A 15,454-nucleotide genomic window follows, 5' to 3' on the forward strand; every position below is an offset into this window, starting at 1 on the left:
TACTTAAGTTAGAGGGTAAGCCTTTCTCATTATTTGACTTAAAATGTAGGTAACTTCATGTAGAATAGAAATGAAAATATCCATACTACATAATTTTACTAATGATTCAATAACAACATTCTCAAAGATACTTAGTCCAGTTCAAGATCAGCACTTGGTACAATGCCGGAAATGGCCCTGGACGGGAAGCCAGTCTGTTGTATCAGCCCATTCACACACACACAAAAGCACACACGCACACACAACACATACACATACTTTGAATTCACGGTGGGTAAATTTACTTGCAAGATATCCTATGTGGGAGAAAAATCTCGAATAATGGTAGAAAAACCCAAAAGCCTTGAAAAGATTTTTCAAACCCCAAACAGACAACTGTCACGTGTGAGACTGAAACACAGAGTTCTAGATCTGTAAGGCAGCACTAAACATTGAGCCACCGTGCCACTTGTCATTTCACTTATCAGTAAATGTTGGAATTTATTGAAAAATGTGAATTCTTTATTGTTGCAGCCATTTAGTAAAGTGAGTATTGGTAGCTGTAGAGGTTATTTTATTATATTATCTATGTACCACATTCAATACCATCTACCCATTCCTCTTATGTAGTAAACTCAGAGATATGCAGGTGGATGAGACTGTGATGTCCTGATAATGTACTCTCTGTCAGGCAGACTACAGTTTGTGAGGCTCATGGACTGTGAGAGTGCACCACAAGGAACAGTCCTGTCTCCTTTTCTCTTCACTCTGTACACCTCTAACTACAAATATAATACCAGGCCATGTCACTGGCAGATGATTCTTCACTTATGGCGTGTATTGATAAGGGGGATAAGACAAAACAAGAGGAGTCAAGTGAATAACTTGTCTTCTTGGTGCAAAGAGAATTGTCTGCATCTTAACATTAGCAAAACCAACAAACTCGTTATTTGTTATTTTGCTGCACCAAAGAGCCTCTATGTCTGGTCACTGTTCATGGAGTGGATGTATAGGTTTTCCATTTCTACAAGTACTTCCACTAATGACAGGTTGGACTGATCTCAGAAAACAGAGGAACTGTGTAAGAAAAGGCAGAGCAAGTTCTTTTTCATTAGGGGACTGTGTTCCTTTAATGTGGGAAGAAATGTGCTTCACATCTTCTACACCTGCTTTAAACCCTGCTACTGAAACTGTGTAACCATAAGCAAGTCACCTGACCTGCCTGTGCTCCAATTGGAAAACCAAAAGAAATGTAACCAATTGTATCACAAATGTTGTAAGTCGCCTTAGATAAAGACCTCAACAAAATAAGAAAATGCATGTTAAATACATGTTAACACTGTGATGGCCAGTGTGATTTTCTAAACTGCGGTGTAATGAGCTGGTGACATCACTTCAGGAAAGGCCCACTGAATCAACAAGCTAGTTTAAAGGGCAGGCTTAGTTATGGGGCACACTCTAGACCCCCTGGAGGTCATAGCAAAAGAGAGAATTAAAACGGAGTGCTATTATGAACAATGCCACACATTTTCTCTCTGACACACCAACACTGAGGACTTTCAGCCAAAAAAGTGATCAAAGTGTGTGTATATATTGATGTACTTATTTACCTGCATATCTACCTATTTATGGAGTTATATATTTAAAGAGCTTCTGTAAGAAGCGAAATTTCCTCAAGGGGACAAATATCTATCTATCTGTCTGACTGCCTGTATGTTCCCTAAACTGTCCTAAAGCCTTTGACCAATCTGGTCCAAATTTTCAATAGTTATCTCTAAGGACCATATGGACAAGAAAGTCTACCATTAAATCTAGACACCCCACCACTTTCCCCTGATTTTATCCCCTTGACACATGAAAAATGTAGTTACTGTTTCTTTATTAACTGATTTCAACCTAAACTGGTACCTGGGGATTTTTCTGGGGGTCGCAGATTATGAATCTGAAATTTTTTTTCAAAATTCAAGATAGCGGACCCAATAAGGTAGACCAGAATTTTTCCAAATGAAAAATGTTGGTAATGTATCAGGGTCATTACTTATTTTTTGTTAGAAGTGACAATTTTAGTTGGCAGTGCTAAAGAAGAAGATGTGTTCATTCCATGCATTCCTGTGATACCCACTGGCATGCCTTTTGATTTTAAGCAACTGTAAAATGCAGTGAGCCTTTCATTTGCTATGACTATAAATAAGGCTCAAGCGCAGTCACTGAGGGAAATAGGCATTAACTTAGAAGGTCCATGCTTTCCCACAGTCAACTATATGTTGCTTGCTTCAGAGTGGGCACGCCAAAACATTTACATATTTATGCACTGGTCACAAAAAATATTGTATATCACGCAGCATTAGATTCATTAATTGTTTCTTTTTCCCATTTCTATAAATGATGATATTCTAGATATAGAAGGAGATATAAGGAGCAAGAGCAACGCTAGGTAGTTTAGGCTAGTATTTCATCCATCCATTTTCCAACCCGCTGAATCCAAACACAGGGCCATGGGGGTCTGCTAGAGCCAATCCCAGCCAACACAGGGTACAAGGCATGAACCAATCCCGGGCAGGGTGCCAACCCACCGCAGGACACACACAAACACACCCACACACCAAGCACACACTAGGGCCAATTTAGAATCACCAGTCCACCTAACCTGCATGTCTTAGCATTTCATAGGCCATTTCATGGCCTTGGTAGACATGTGAAAAACCAGCTGGATTGGTGAATTTTAGACAATTGTTTATGTTATTATAGTGGTATTGTTTAATTGTAAGCACACTTCCTTTGATTTGAAAGCAGCTTGTCTAAACATACAAAGAGGAAGTGCTAGCAGAGACAGAAGGCTAAATTAGCAAAAAAATAAATTCACCAGTGTAAAAAGGGCAGTCTAGCAATATGAAATGTTAAAGTTTGACTTTCCAAATGCATAAAAGTGAAACTCTCACACCATTGGTTATCTTCATGTATGTTTAATTTTTGGGCACATACAGATATGGTCTGTCAAAATGACATTGGTCTGAGAGGAACGAGGGATGGTCACCTTCTCCCTGACAAACTTTAAAAATTCATCAGCTTAAAATAAACGTGTACTACATCATGTATTGCAGCTCCTGAAATATTCCAGGCTGTATTAATTGATTCATCACACCCATTAATTTTGTTTCCAGTTTTTGGCACACTAAGAATGTAAGAAAGTTGATTACCTGCTCCCCTTGCTTGCATTTACTATTTACTCTATCCTGCTCTATGGAGTATAAATGAATAAAGAGGAGACATCCTCTAATAGGAGAAATAAAGCACAGTAGCAGACAGTTCTGAGTTTAGTTTGGAGCCGTAGTTCCAGTTGCAAGCGCATTGCAAGTGCTCGGCTGTCCCTCCATCCAGGCCAGGTGAGTGCAAAGATACGGGAACAAGAGATGGGGTAGAGGACATATGCATGGGTCTACTTCAAAAAGAATCTGGGCATGGGAAAAAATATGAAATGGTTTAGGAAAGGGTCATATCAAAACCCTTCCATGATAAAACAGTAGCCAAAAAAGTATGAACGTTAAAGAGACATTAACATTTTATCTAATGTTAATGAACACATTTCAAAGTAGAGTACACCTTATTTCAGTCCAGACTGTGAGAGGCCTTCTCGTGCACATTAGTTACACGTGTCTTTGATTTTTACTCCACATGAATATCCAACCCTGGTGTTAGGGCAATGTAAGCAAGTGCTACAAAAGCAAATTATAAGGAAAATCATATGATAAGATCTAAAATGACCTTTTTGCAACCAATGGTGAATAAGCCTGTGCTTGTATAATGTCTAAACTTGTATATTTTGCATACTTTCCTATTTTTCACTTCCGAGAGCCACTAGTGATGGCAAACAGATCCCCAGTATAAGTTAAAAGAAACACCAGCAGACTATATTTGTGGGTTGAAAGTTGAAAGCTTGCGCAGGCATCTGGGCAGGCAGTCAATACAACATCTGCAAATCCAGCTGGGTTTGCACAGAAACCATTCCATCAGCAAGTTGTTTCTACTTTATGAAGTCTTCCCAGTGGCTTCAGTCACACACAGAAAAGAACCACTGCACCATCATTTCCCTCCTCTCAAAGCTTTAAATGAGTGTTTCCCATTGACCAACAGTGGCCCATAGAAATTGTGTGCCAGTCCATGAAAAAGGAAGGCATTGCAAATATATTAATGCTGTTTTGCCTACTGCTGGTGTACAAAAAGCTGGCTAAGAATTGTTGCTGGTTTGTGGATCTCCACTACTAGTAAACCCAGGAGCAACTTGCTTATCTATCTATTGTTAATTGATGAAGTCACTCAAAAACCCCATGGGGACCCCCACTCTTGAACTGACTGCTAATCAATCGAGCTACGTGATACTCCCTGGGGAACCCCTCTGCCAGTCCACAAAGACATTCTCTAACTAAAATTGATCCACTTGTCTTTAAAGGTTGAACACTACTGTAAATTAAATGATCATCCTAACAGTAAAAGTTTAAAATTCAAACAAGGAAAACAAAAAGATGTCCAGATATGAAAGAATTACCCTGTGTGTGGCTGTTTCACTGACACTTTAATTTACTAGGGTGACCAGACGTCCCGGTGACAGGGACAGTCCCAATTTTAGGCTATGTATCCCGATAAATAAATGAAGAATATCAAAATGTCTTGGTTTTAACAGGCTGCCCATCTAATACAATTTTTCAGTGCCACAAATATTGCTTCACCAAAACAAACATTTTCACAATATATTACAACAGTTTACATCAAAATCCAAGAGGGAATCCTGTTTGATTAACAACTGTGTTGTATTTAAACAGCATTGCAATGAGGGACAAAACACAGACAAAAACAGAGTGCTGGCATTTTTTTGTTTATACATCTAGCACTGTGTCAGATCCTATGTGTTCATTTGTGAAAGTGTCTTTTTTCTTTCGTGCCCTGATCCCCTTCTGATGACGATGAGATAAAGCAGGCATTATGCGGATGAGCTTAATGCCTGGGCATGCATGTTACACAAGTGTCCTGGTCGGGGACTTTAAAAATCACCCTATAATTTACCATCAGAGTGCCATATTCACCTGATATTTATAATGTTCACTTATCATAATAAAATTTCACTTCTGTTATTCCCAAATATTTGTGATAACTGAATAGCTTTAAGAAAATTACTATATTACAGACAAGCTCAAGCACAGAAGGAACTGATTAAAAAAGTTTTTATTTATTTAGATTATGTTAATTGGCACATGAAAATTGTCACCATATATAAATATGGGATGTGTGTGTGTGTTTGTGTATACGAATGACAGCGCTCCCTCAGTGGACTAGAGTCCTGGCTAGGCCTGTTTTCAGCCTTTTGTCCTGTCCCTTAGGGTTTGCTGCAGGCCCCCCACAACCCTAAAATGGAGTGAGAAGGTAATAGAACCTATTTGCTTTCCATTGACAGCTACTGTGCCTAAATAGCCCTTGAATACACCTGAATGTTATGCCATATGTGTACAATTTCTAACTTTTTATTGTAGTAATAGTAGTAGTGTTGTACCATGTTAGCCATTATGAATGTAATGAGACGTCAAGACAAGCTTTCAGGGCAGCTTGATAGTTTAATCAGGTAAGATCCTGCAACTTTGTTTGTTTGGCTAAGACGTAGGCAATTTCTTTTATATTATGTTAAAAATCATTTTAATATATTAAAAACATAATCAATACAGTACAGTACTTCCAAAACGGTATTAAGATGCATTAAGCCAAAATGAACACCTAAAGTTTTAACTTCACCTTATTTGGAGAGCTACACTACTGTATGTGAATAAATACCCATTATAAAATACTGTAGTTCATATTTTACAATATCTAAAATAAAATAGAGACACAGGCTTATTTCGGTACAACATTAATAAACATTTAGGAAATTCTCAGAAAGCTTTGCACTGTTCCTCATTAAGAACATTTGCTTTTTACAGTATTACGATAGTAAACTGTACTGTAAAACGTTGCTTTCACATTAAGTTATGGAGGGTTCCAATTCTTGCAGTTGAGCAAAATAAGTTAAGCAATGCACAGTAGGAAATCACAGTGAGTTTATCTTAACCCTAACCTTATCCCATCCAATGTTACTTTGAACATTGCTATTAACAGATTACAAAATAAATGTGAATCCCACTCTATCTGACATATAAGTAACTTTTGTTTTAAAATGGTTATTGTGGGACAATCCAAAAATATATAACCTGGCAGGGCTGGTGCTTAATGGAATTGTTCACTCAGTCCAGCCTTTAATATACTTGTTAATTAATATCTCAGATGAGTAATGAAATTAGACTATCCATAATACTCTTTTTATAAATCTGTGCAAGGCATTGTGTTATTAAATTTAAATTGTACATCAGACACATCCTTTCAAGATTAAAATTGACTTCATAAATTAAATCCCTGCAAAAAACTTGTAGTAACTGTGTTGTGGACACAGTTGTTAACATTGCAGCTTCAAACCTCAGGCCAATTACAGTGGGATGCAAAAGTTTGGGCAACCTTGTTAATAGTCATTATTTTCCTGTATAAATCGTTGGTTGTTACGATAAAAAATGTCAGTTAAATATATCATATAGGAGACACACACAGTGATATTTGAGAAGTGAAATGAAGTTTATTGGATTTACAGAAAGTGTGCAATAATGGTTCAAACAAAATCAGGCAGGTGCATAAATTTGGGCACCGTTGTCATTTTATTGATTCCAAACTTTAAGAATTAATTATTGGAACTCAAATTGGCTTGGTAAGCTCAGTGACCCCAGACCTACATATACAGGTGAATCCTATAATGAGAAAGAGTATTTAAGGGGGTCAATTGTAAGTTTCCCTCCTCCTTTAATTTGCTCTGAAGAGTAGCAACATGGGGGTCACAAAACAACTCTCAAATGACCTGAAGACAAAGATTGTTCACCATCATGGTTTAGGGGAAGGATACAGAAAGCTGTCCCAGAGATTTAAGCTGTCTGTTTCCACAGTTAGGAACATATTGAGGAAATGGAAGACCACAGGCTCAGTTCAAGTTAAGGCTCAAGTGGCAGACCAAGAAAGATTTGGATAGACAGAAGCGACGAATGGTGAGAACAGTCAGAGTCAACCCACAGACCAGCACCAAAGACCTACAACATCATCTTGCAGCAGATGGAGTCACTGTGCATCGTTCAACCATTCGGCGCACTTTACACAAGGAGATGCTGTATGTGAGAGTGATGCAGAGGAAGCCTTTTCTCCGCCCACAGCACAAACAGAGGTATGCTCAAGCACATTTGGACAACCCAGATGAATCTTGGAATAAGGTGCTGTGGACTGATGAAACTAAAATTGAGTTATTTGGGCATAACAAGGGGCGTTATGCACAGAGGAAAAAGAACACAGCATTCCAAGAAAAACACCTGCTACCTACAGTAAAATATGGTGGTGGTTCCATCATGCTGTGGGGCTGTGTGGCCAGTGCAGGGACTGGGAATCTTGTCAAAGTTGAGGGACGCATGGATTCCACTCAGTATCAGCAGATTCTGGAGACCAATGTCCAGAAATCAGTGACAAAGCTGAAGCTGCGTCGGGCTGGATCTTTCAACAAGACAATGACCCGAAACACTGCTCAAAATCCACTAAGGCATTCATGCAGAGGAACAAGTACAACGTTCTGGAATGGCCATCTCAGTCCCCAGACCTGAATAGAATTGAAAATCTGTGGTGTGAGATAAAGAGAGCTGTCCATGCTCGGAAGCCATCAAACCTGAATGAACTAGAGATGTTTTGTAAAGAGGAATGGTCCAAAATACCTTCAACCACAATCCAGACTCTCATTGGAACCTACAGGAAGCGTTTAGAGGCTGTAATTTCTGCAAAAGGCGGATCTACTAAATATTAATTTAATTTCTTTTTTGTGGTGCCCAAATTTATACACCTGCCTGATTTTGTTTGAACAATTATTGCACACTTTCTGTAAATCCAATAAACTTCATTTCACTTCTCAAATATCACTGTGTGTGTCTCCTATATGATATATTTAACTGACATTTTTTATCGTAACAACCAACGATTTATACAGGAAAATAATGACTATTAACAAGGTTGCCCAAACATTTGCATCCCACTGTATTATCTGCATGGAATTTGCATGTTCTCCAGATGTACAGATTACACTGACGATTTTAAATATACCTGTCATGAATGGATATGTGTCAATGTTCCACAATGTGTTCCTGGCTTGAACCTACTGCCATTGTTATATGCTCTGACTTTTTGAGATGTTTTAATTGAGAAAGCAGGTTTAAAAAATTCTGTGTATTCAATGACACTTTGGCTTGATTTCCATTCTGGTTACTCTCTGAGGGACATTTGTACATGCACCTACTGTGCATTTGGATTTACTTCTGGATGCACCATTTTCCTCCCGCATCCCAAAAAGAACAATTTAGGTTGACTGGAGAATACAAACAGGCCCATTATGAATGAGTATGTGTTTGAATGTAAATGTGAATGAGTGAAACCCTAGTTGCTACCCTGTGTCTGATGTTTCCTGGGTAAGCTCCAGCTCTCCATGACCCTGAATTGGATTAAGTAAGTTTTATAAATAAACGGATGTTTTTAAATGCATCTACTACTTGAAGAATATTTATGCACAAACTTACTTTTTCTTTCCTTTGACAGCTCCTCCCAAGTGCTAATGAAGAAAAATCTAAAGCCTTCTAGATCTACAACTGATGACGAAATCCGTGACTCGAAAGATGCAGTCCTTCATGACTTGGAGAAGAAACTGAGATTTAAAGAAGAACCAGCACACAATGGACAGCATGTAGGTGTTTGGCTTCTTTCTGTCTTCCATACTTTATTGTTATTTATTCAATGTTGTTTTAAAGGAATATTCCACCCAAAAAGGATATATATTTTTTTATTTATTACTTACCCAAGTAGTTTATAGTGGTGGCAGATAAAAATGTATTATTCCATGTTTTGTGCAAATTGAGAGAAAACAGTTTATGATGTAAAGAAATGTAATGGTGACCGAGTCTGTTCAACAGCAAACAATATAAAAAAGATCCATGAGAAAAAAAAAATTTAATGCAACTCAAGTGTCTAATGTATTGCAAAATTCACATGTCCATTATCCGTCATAAGCTGAAAACATGTAAATTGTGTGCATTTTTTGCCAAAATATTATTTATACCTACTTCCACAAAACTCAGTGTAAAAGATATACGGAAAAGATGCATTTCTGTAAATGACCAATGACAAAACCATCTTAAGAAGCCTTTACTGGAAGAATCCAAAATAAACAGTGGGGTGAATGGCCGTGGGACCTGGGGAGAGAGAATTCACAGGGCATTATCTCTCCTGGAGTGATAGATGGCAGTTCCCCTGGGTTGCAGCAGCACCACAGTCTCCCACAGGGCTTCATGGGAATTGGAGTTCGGTTTTGAGTGCAGTGGGTGCCGCCAGGGGTGCTGCAGGAACTGGGGAGCCCTACTTATGAGAAGTGCTTCTGGGTCAACCCTTTGGGACACAAGAAGTACTTCTGGGAATCGCATAAAAGGGGCTGCCTGACACTACTTGGAGAGCCGAGTCAGGAGGAAGAGGGACAAAGCTTGGCAGAGAAAAGAGAAAGAGAAAGAGAAGGAGAGAAGAAAAATGCAATGTGCTGTTTAATTTACTGTGCTTGGTGCTTGTGGGAAACAGGAAAGAAGCGTTTCCAACTAATAAAGCCTTTTGTATTGCAGGGACTTGTGCCTAGGTCTGTCTGTGTCAGGTTTGGGAAACTTGTGTGCCCCCTGGTGGCTTCAACACACAACACACACCATGGCAAATTACTTTCAACTATGTACCTCTAATTCTGAAAAATAGACAGACCGAGTTGTCCGTAACTCAACCATCTGTGTACCCAGTTAGACCTTTTTCTTTTCTTAGTGCTTTCAGAACACAGTGTGGTAGAATCAGGAACACAGCTCTTTTCTTTGTTAACATTTTGAGAAGCCTGTGGCCATCATGTTTTTTTGAATAGTTAAAATTCTTCATTGGGGCCATGTACACGTATAGTCTGAGCACCTAAATTGTGGCATTTCAATTTGACCAAACGTGTTTGTCCAGTTTGACCACATATACCACTATTTGCTGTAGCACATAGTGTGAGTAATCACTTGATTGCAATTTCTAAAAATCGCACCGTGTATGTCCAGCATTACTCAGAGTCATAGTGTGTCACAGGTGAGTACTCTGTACATTTCAGAATAAATGTCAACTTGAATTTGAACTAAGTCCTACGCCTTAGTCACAACACCACACTCTTCACTATATTACACAAACTGAGTGCAATCAACAGACACTAACTTCACTTGTGTCCATAGTTCTTTGAAACAATCTTGACTTTCCCTTGTGCAACGTGTACATAACTAGTAATTTTAAGTAAACTAAAATGCAAGGACTGCCAAGTCTTTTTCTTATAGTCTAGTTAATATCTACTGCATTCTGTATGCATCTCTCATATTTCTTCTTCCTATAACACACCATTAAATTCTGTTCAGGGCCACGCATTTATTGTCCGTATCTATAATATGCATCCATCAATTTGTGAATCTGCTTACTCCACTACAGGGTTGTTGAGGCTCAGAGCCTAATCTGTATACAAAGCAGGAACTAACTCTGAATGGGATTCTCTTTTCAGGTCAAACTCACTTGAACCAACCACTCAGGTTTTTGTTGATTGTGAATTGCCAATAAGCTTGACGTGTTTGTCTTTAACGTGCTGGCAGAAACCAAATTACTGTGAGCTAAATCCAACTCTGCACAGGCAGAACTGTGAATCAAAACCTGGTTCTAGGAACTGTCCGGCACCTGAAATAATGACAGGAGCACCTGATATCCACAACATGTATGTCAAAGTCAAAGATTATAAATGAAAGGAAGCTATTCAGTGAGCTGTCCCAGGATCTGACCTGGTCAGCTTATCCACTTAAACTTAATAAAAAGGGTGTTTTTTTGTAGAAGCCACTACTTTTTCCATAACTTAGAGGTTCATGTCTGCTTAAGTTACTTTGTTAGTGACTGTGGTTATTATAAAGCTGTAACAAGTCCCCATGTAGCCTGTTGTTCCTTATAGCATGTGACAGTGAGGTCCAAGGATAAGCTAAAGGATTTGCTCACATCCTTTTCTCCATACACTTCAAGTGCCTCTGTTTATTTTTTGTGGTGATCCATCCATATTGTGCAGAACACTCCAGCTGTGCCCTCACTAGCATTCTGCAGAGTTTGAGTAGTTATATTATTGATTCTGAGATAACAGTATAGCCTGACAATTTATTACCTTTTGAATGGATATTGTGCTTTTCCTGGAGAAGGATAACATTGTGTTAAATTAAATGCTAAAATTTCAACTTGAATTTAAATTAATTGCTGTTATAAATCCCACTTTTTGCAATGGCTGGTATTCCTACACAGATAAATGCATTTACACTAAAGAATTTAGAGATCCGCATCAAAGTAGGTGGTGGTCACTGGGCCCACCCAGCCTTGATCATTATCATCTGCTATTTGAAGTCCAGCTAGAACAAAATTAAAGATGGCTCACTTAACTCCTCTTCCCTTTTATTTTGTGTGTGTGTGCTGGTTATCCACAGCTGTATTAGCTTTAGTCCTACTGAATGCAGTATGGCATGCTGACAGAAAGGCTGGCTTTCAGGGTGGAATGCAAAATGTTAGATTTATTGTAAACCATGTCTGAGTCTCAGAGCATCAGGTTTATGTGGGTTTATCCTGGAATCCTGATTTCAGATACAAACTGCTGGCAAAACCCTGCGTGTAGACACACATTCTCTTTTGAAACTCTTTGACTCTCTGTATATCTATTTCAAACACAGTTGTACTTCAAAAGAACCACAAAAATGCACAAGTCCACGTTAAAACAATTTCTTGTACAAAGCTTGGATCAAGCGCTCCTACGTGACACCGACAAATGAAAAAAATATTATCTTCTGTGCAGGTGTACATTCCTTTAAAAGGGCTGATTCCTGTGAAAGACAAAGCAAAACAAAAAATGTATTATTGAAACCAACAGAGCCTTTACTACAGCTTTAGTTCTGGCATTTTAAGCTAGATGTTGCATTATGTTATAATACAGTTTTTTTTAATAAAAAAGTAGTATTGAATAATTTGGGTAATATGTTCACATCTTGTAATCAAGATTGCCAGAAAACTGAACTGAAGGCAAATTTAGTTTGTTCCTTTCTTGTGTGAAACAGGGATTACGCAGCAAAAAAAAGTACTGCCAGGAAAACACATGAAATTACTTGAAAATGTGTTATATGAAATTAATCTTGAAATGATATGAAAGGCATTATATGGTTGATGGATGGATAAAAAAATAAAATTGAAAGACACTATAATATAGATAGATAGATAGATAGATAGATAGATAGATAGATAGATAGAAAAGGAATTATATGATAGACATAAATGAAAAGTACCAAGCATATATTAGACATGCATAAATGAAAGATCTGTGTGTGTGTGTTGGGGAGGTGCAGTCCACTCTGCTCACACTCAATCACAGCCACTAGGTGGAGCATGCATGCACTTTTACATTTTTTCAGTTCTCAAAATGAAAGGTGTGTGTGTGTGTGTGTGTCTGCTCTCCTCATGCTCAACCACAACCACGGGAGTTGGTGTGATTTCTATTGAAGATGTAGAAACTTGTACAAATGTGACTTGCACTTGGTGAGATGATGCATACATGCACTTTAAATTTTTTTCGGCTCTTGCTTTCACCTCACCACTCATTCATCTCTAACAGACAAACTCAGCTTTGTGGTAGATACACATTATATGTTCACGCAAAGGGCTACCATACATTTGCATGAGTCAGGTTCCAGCCTGTGCTCCTCAATTTGCACCACAGCTGCACTCGACTACATGTCCGTCTCGGACAAAATACAACCTGTCCCAGCCCACTTAGCTGACGCCAAAATAGTTCACCAATATAGTAAAACTGCTAGGGAGTCTTCGAGTTGTTTTTTGTCCAGAAGACCACATGTAGCTAGTGTATATTATATATATATATATATATATATATATATATATATACTGTATATATATATATATATATATATATATATATATATATATATATATATACACCATATAAACAAAATTTTAAAATTATAAGAAAACATTTTATAAAATATAACTATATAGTAATGATGTTCTTGAGAAAGTAAGGTAAGACATTCTTCAATAGATTGGTAGATTTATTGCACCATTAATTTCATAAACCCAGTTCAGGATCATGAGGAGTGAGAGATTGTTCCAGCAGGACTGAGTGCAAGGCAGGAGCCAAACCTGGCAGAACTTCAGTTTATCAAAGAGCACAGTTACTCGTACACCCATTTATTAACATATAGTCCAATAAAAAGTAGCCATTGACCATAACCTGTATATGTTTGGGATATGGGAGGACAAATGTAGAATCCAAACAAAACCCAACATCAGTAATGGAGTATCCTACACGTAGATATTGGTCATACTAACCCAAGTACTGCCATGCCTTACCATATACATAGGTAGTATATAAAAATAGAGATGAAACAGAGAGGAAAGGTCCTTTATAAAATACATTTTGAGATATACCAGAAATTATCTATTTTACTCTATAACTGAAATACAGGAATGATACTTTATAACATACAGATTGTGCATAAAAGGAACATTATGGTAGATTGAGGGTCAGACAGTGTTGTTATTGTTAGCATTCCCTACAGACCATCACAGATCATGTCCTTCCCAGGGCCAGAAGAGATAAGTCATGTGCCTTTTTTGACCTGGAGGTGCAACTACATTGGCACAGGTGTTATTTAATCATAAGGTCTTGGTGATGCTGTTTGATTCTATTTGCATTGTGCCTGCCTGCACCATTTATGTTTTAAGCTTTCCAGAAAGATTAGTTTAAACTTTATTCCCTCTTACTGTATAATATATGACACATACAGCTGATTAGGTTTTAACCCTCATTTTAAGAGTCAGCTTTACAGAACCTTCTACCTAAAGTAAGTCACAGCTACAAAATGCACAAAGCTAGAGTGCTGTGATAAACATCCAAGATGCAATGTGTGCTTTTGAGGCCTTCCACTCTTGTCACATTTTAGTAACATCTGGTATGGACCATGAGAGACACATATCTATCATCGCAGTACCTTAAATACAGTACTTATGTTGCACCAGTGCTCAAGGCTCATATCCTGACTTTGAAATTTTACTGAAAGATTTACAAAAATCAGCACACATTGTATTTAAAAAAAAAAACAAAGGTCACAGTTCATAGAAAGACAGAGATCATCTTCAGTAACTGGAACAGTGAGCATAAACTCACTTTCCCAACTTAAAATAAAAACAGAACATGCCGATTTAAGTCCTATATTTTTGGTGAATGGAAAAAACCTTCTTGTAAAACAAGTTCAGAAATGTTTAGTATTTTACATCATGACACACCTAAAACATCCCCTCGGTAATGGTTTAGGTTAAAAACTGGGATTTTTTAAAAGTTTTATCCTACTAGTATGAGATAAATACAATAAGCATTTTAACCAATAATGCTGTCTTTCTTATATTCAGATTTTTTATGATGTTACTTATAGACATCACATTAAAATTATAGCCCATAGGGAGATTTGACTAAACAACAGAAGTGGAGTATGGTCCTTACCAAAGGGAAAGAGACAAGAGGCTATTTTTCACAGCATTCCAGTAACACTTACATTTATGTATTTATGTCTGTCTGGATTTTCTTGTGTGTCCTCTAAACTGGTCTGATGTGAACGACATGTAAAATGTCAGTGAGTTACCCTGAAGTGGACTGGCAACCAGACAGGTCAGGTCAGGTTGGGGATAATTCATTGGTACAGTGCGTTGTCGCACCCTCCACATGACGAAACAGCTTGGGATCCTGGTTAGCAACCCCCCAGGCATACACGCGGTCCAGTCCCACCCTCCAGAAATGTCCCTTTATCTGCCACAGCCAGGTGTTACGTGGGCATCCCCTTGGCCTGGTCCAGCCACTTGGGTCCTCAAAAATATGGATCCTGCGAGTCGGATCACCCCCGGGGAATTGCGCCACGTGGCCATCATGCCATAACCAACACTCCCTCACAATGCAGGTAATGTGCCTCTTTCAGGAATCCAAGAGCAACTGCTCATTGGACACAATGTCAAACCAGTGGTACCCAAAGATTCTCCAAAGAGACACAGTACCAAAAAAGTCCAGTGTTTGTCTAAGATCACTGAATAGCATCCATGTCTCACAACCATATAGCAAAACAGGAAGCAGCAGGACTCTAAAGACTTGGACTATCATCCTTTTTCATAGATATCAGGAGCGCCACACACCCCTTTCCATGACCCCCATACTCTCCCAATCCATCTTCTGACTTCATAGGAAGAGTCACCAGAGACATGAATG

At 38.3% G+C, this 15,454-nt stretch overlaps 1 protein-coding gene across 5 annotated transcripts in view; it reads left to right on the forward strand.

Moving 5' to 3' along the window:
• mypn (myopalladin) overlaps window positions 1-15,454 on the forward strand; it is a 357,752-nt gene that overhangs the window by 282,829 nt on the left and 59,469 nt on the right. For all 5 annotated transcript variants that reach the window (XM_039735149.1, XM_039735165.1, XM_039735157.1 and 2 more), the window contains one exon: window positions 8,665-8,809. In XM_039735149.1, coding sequence (XP_039591083.1) covers window positions 8,665-8,809 — 145 coding nt within the window. The remainder of the gene's footprint in view (window positions 1-8,664; window positions 8,810-15,454) is intronic.

This window comes from Polypterus senegalus, chromosome 1 (genome assembly GCF_016835505.1).
Source record: "Polypterus senegalus isolate Bchr_013 chromosome 1, ASM1683550v1, whole genome shotgun sequence".
Lineage (NCBI taxonomy): Eukaryota > Metazoa > Chordata > Cladistia > Polypteriformes > Polypteridae > Polypterus > Polypterus senegalus.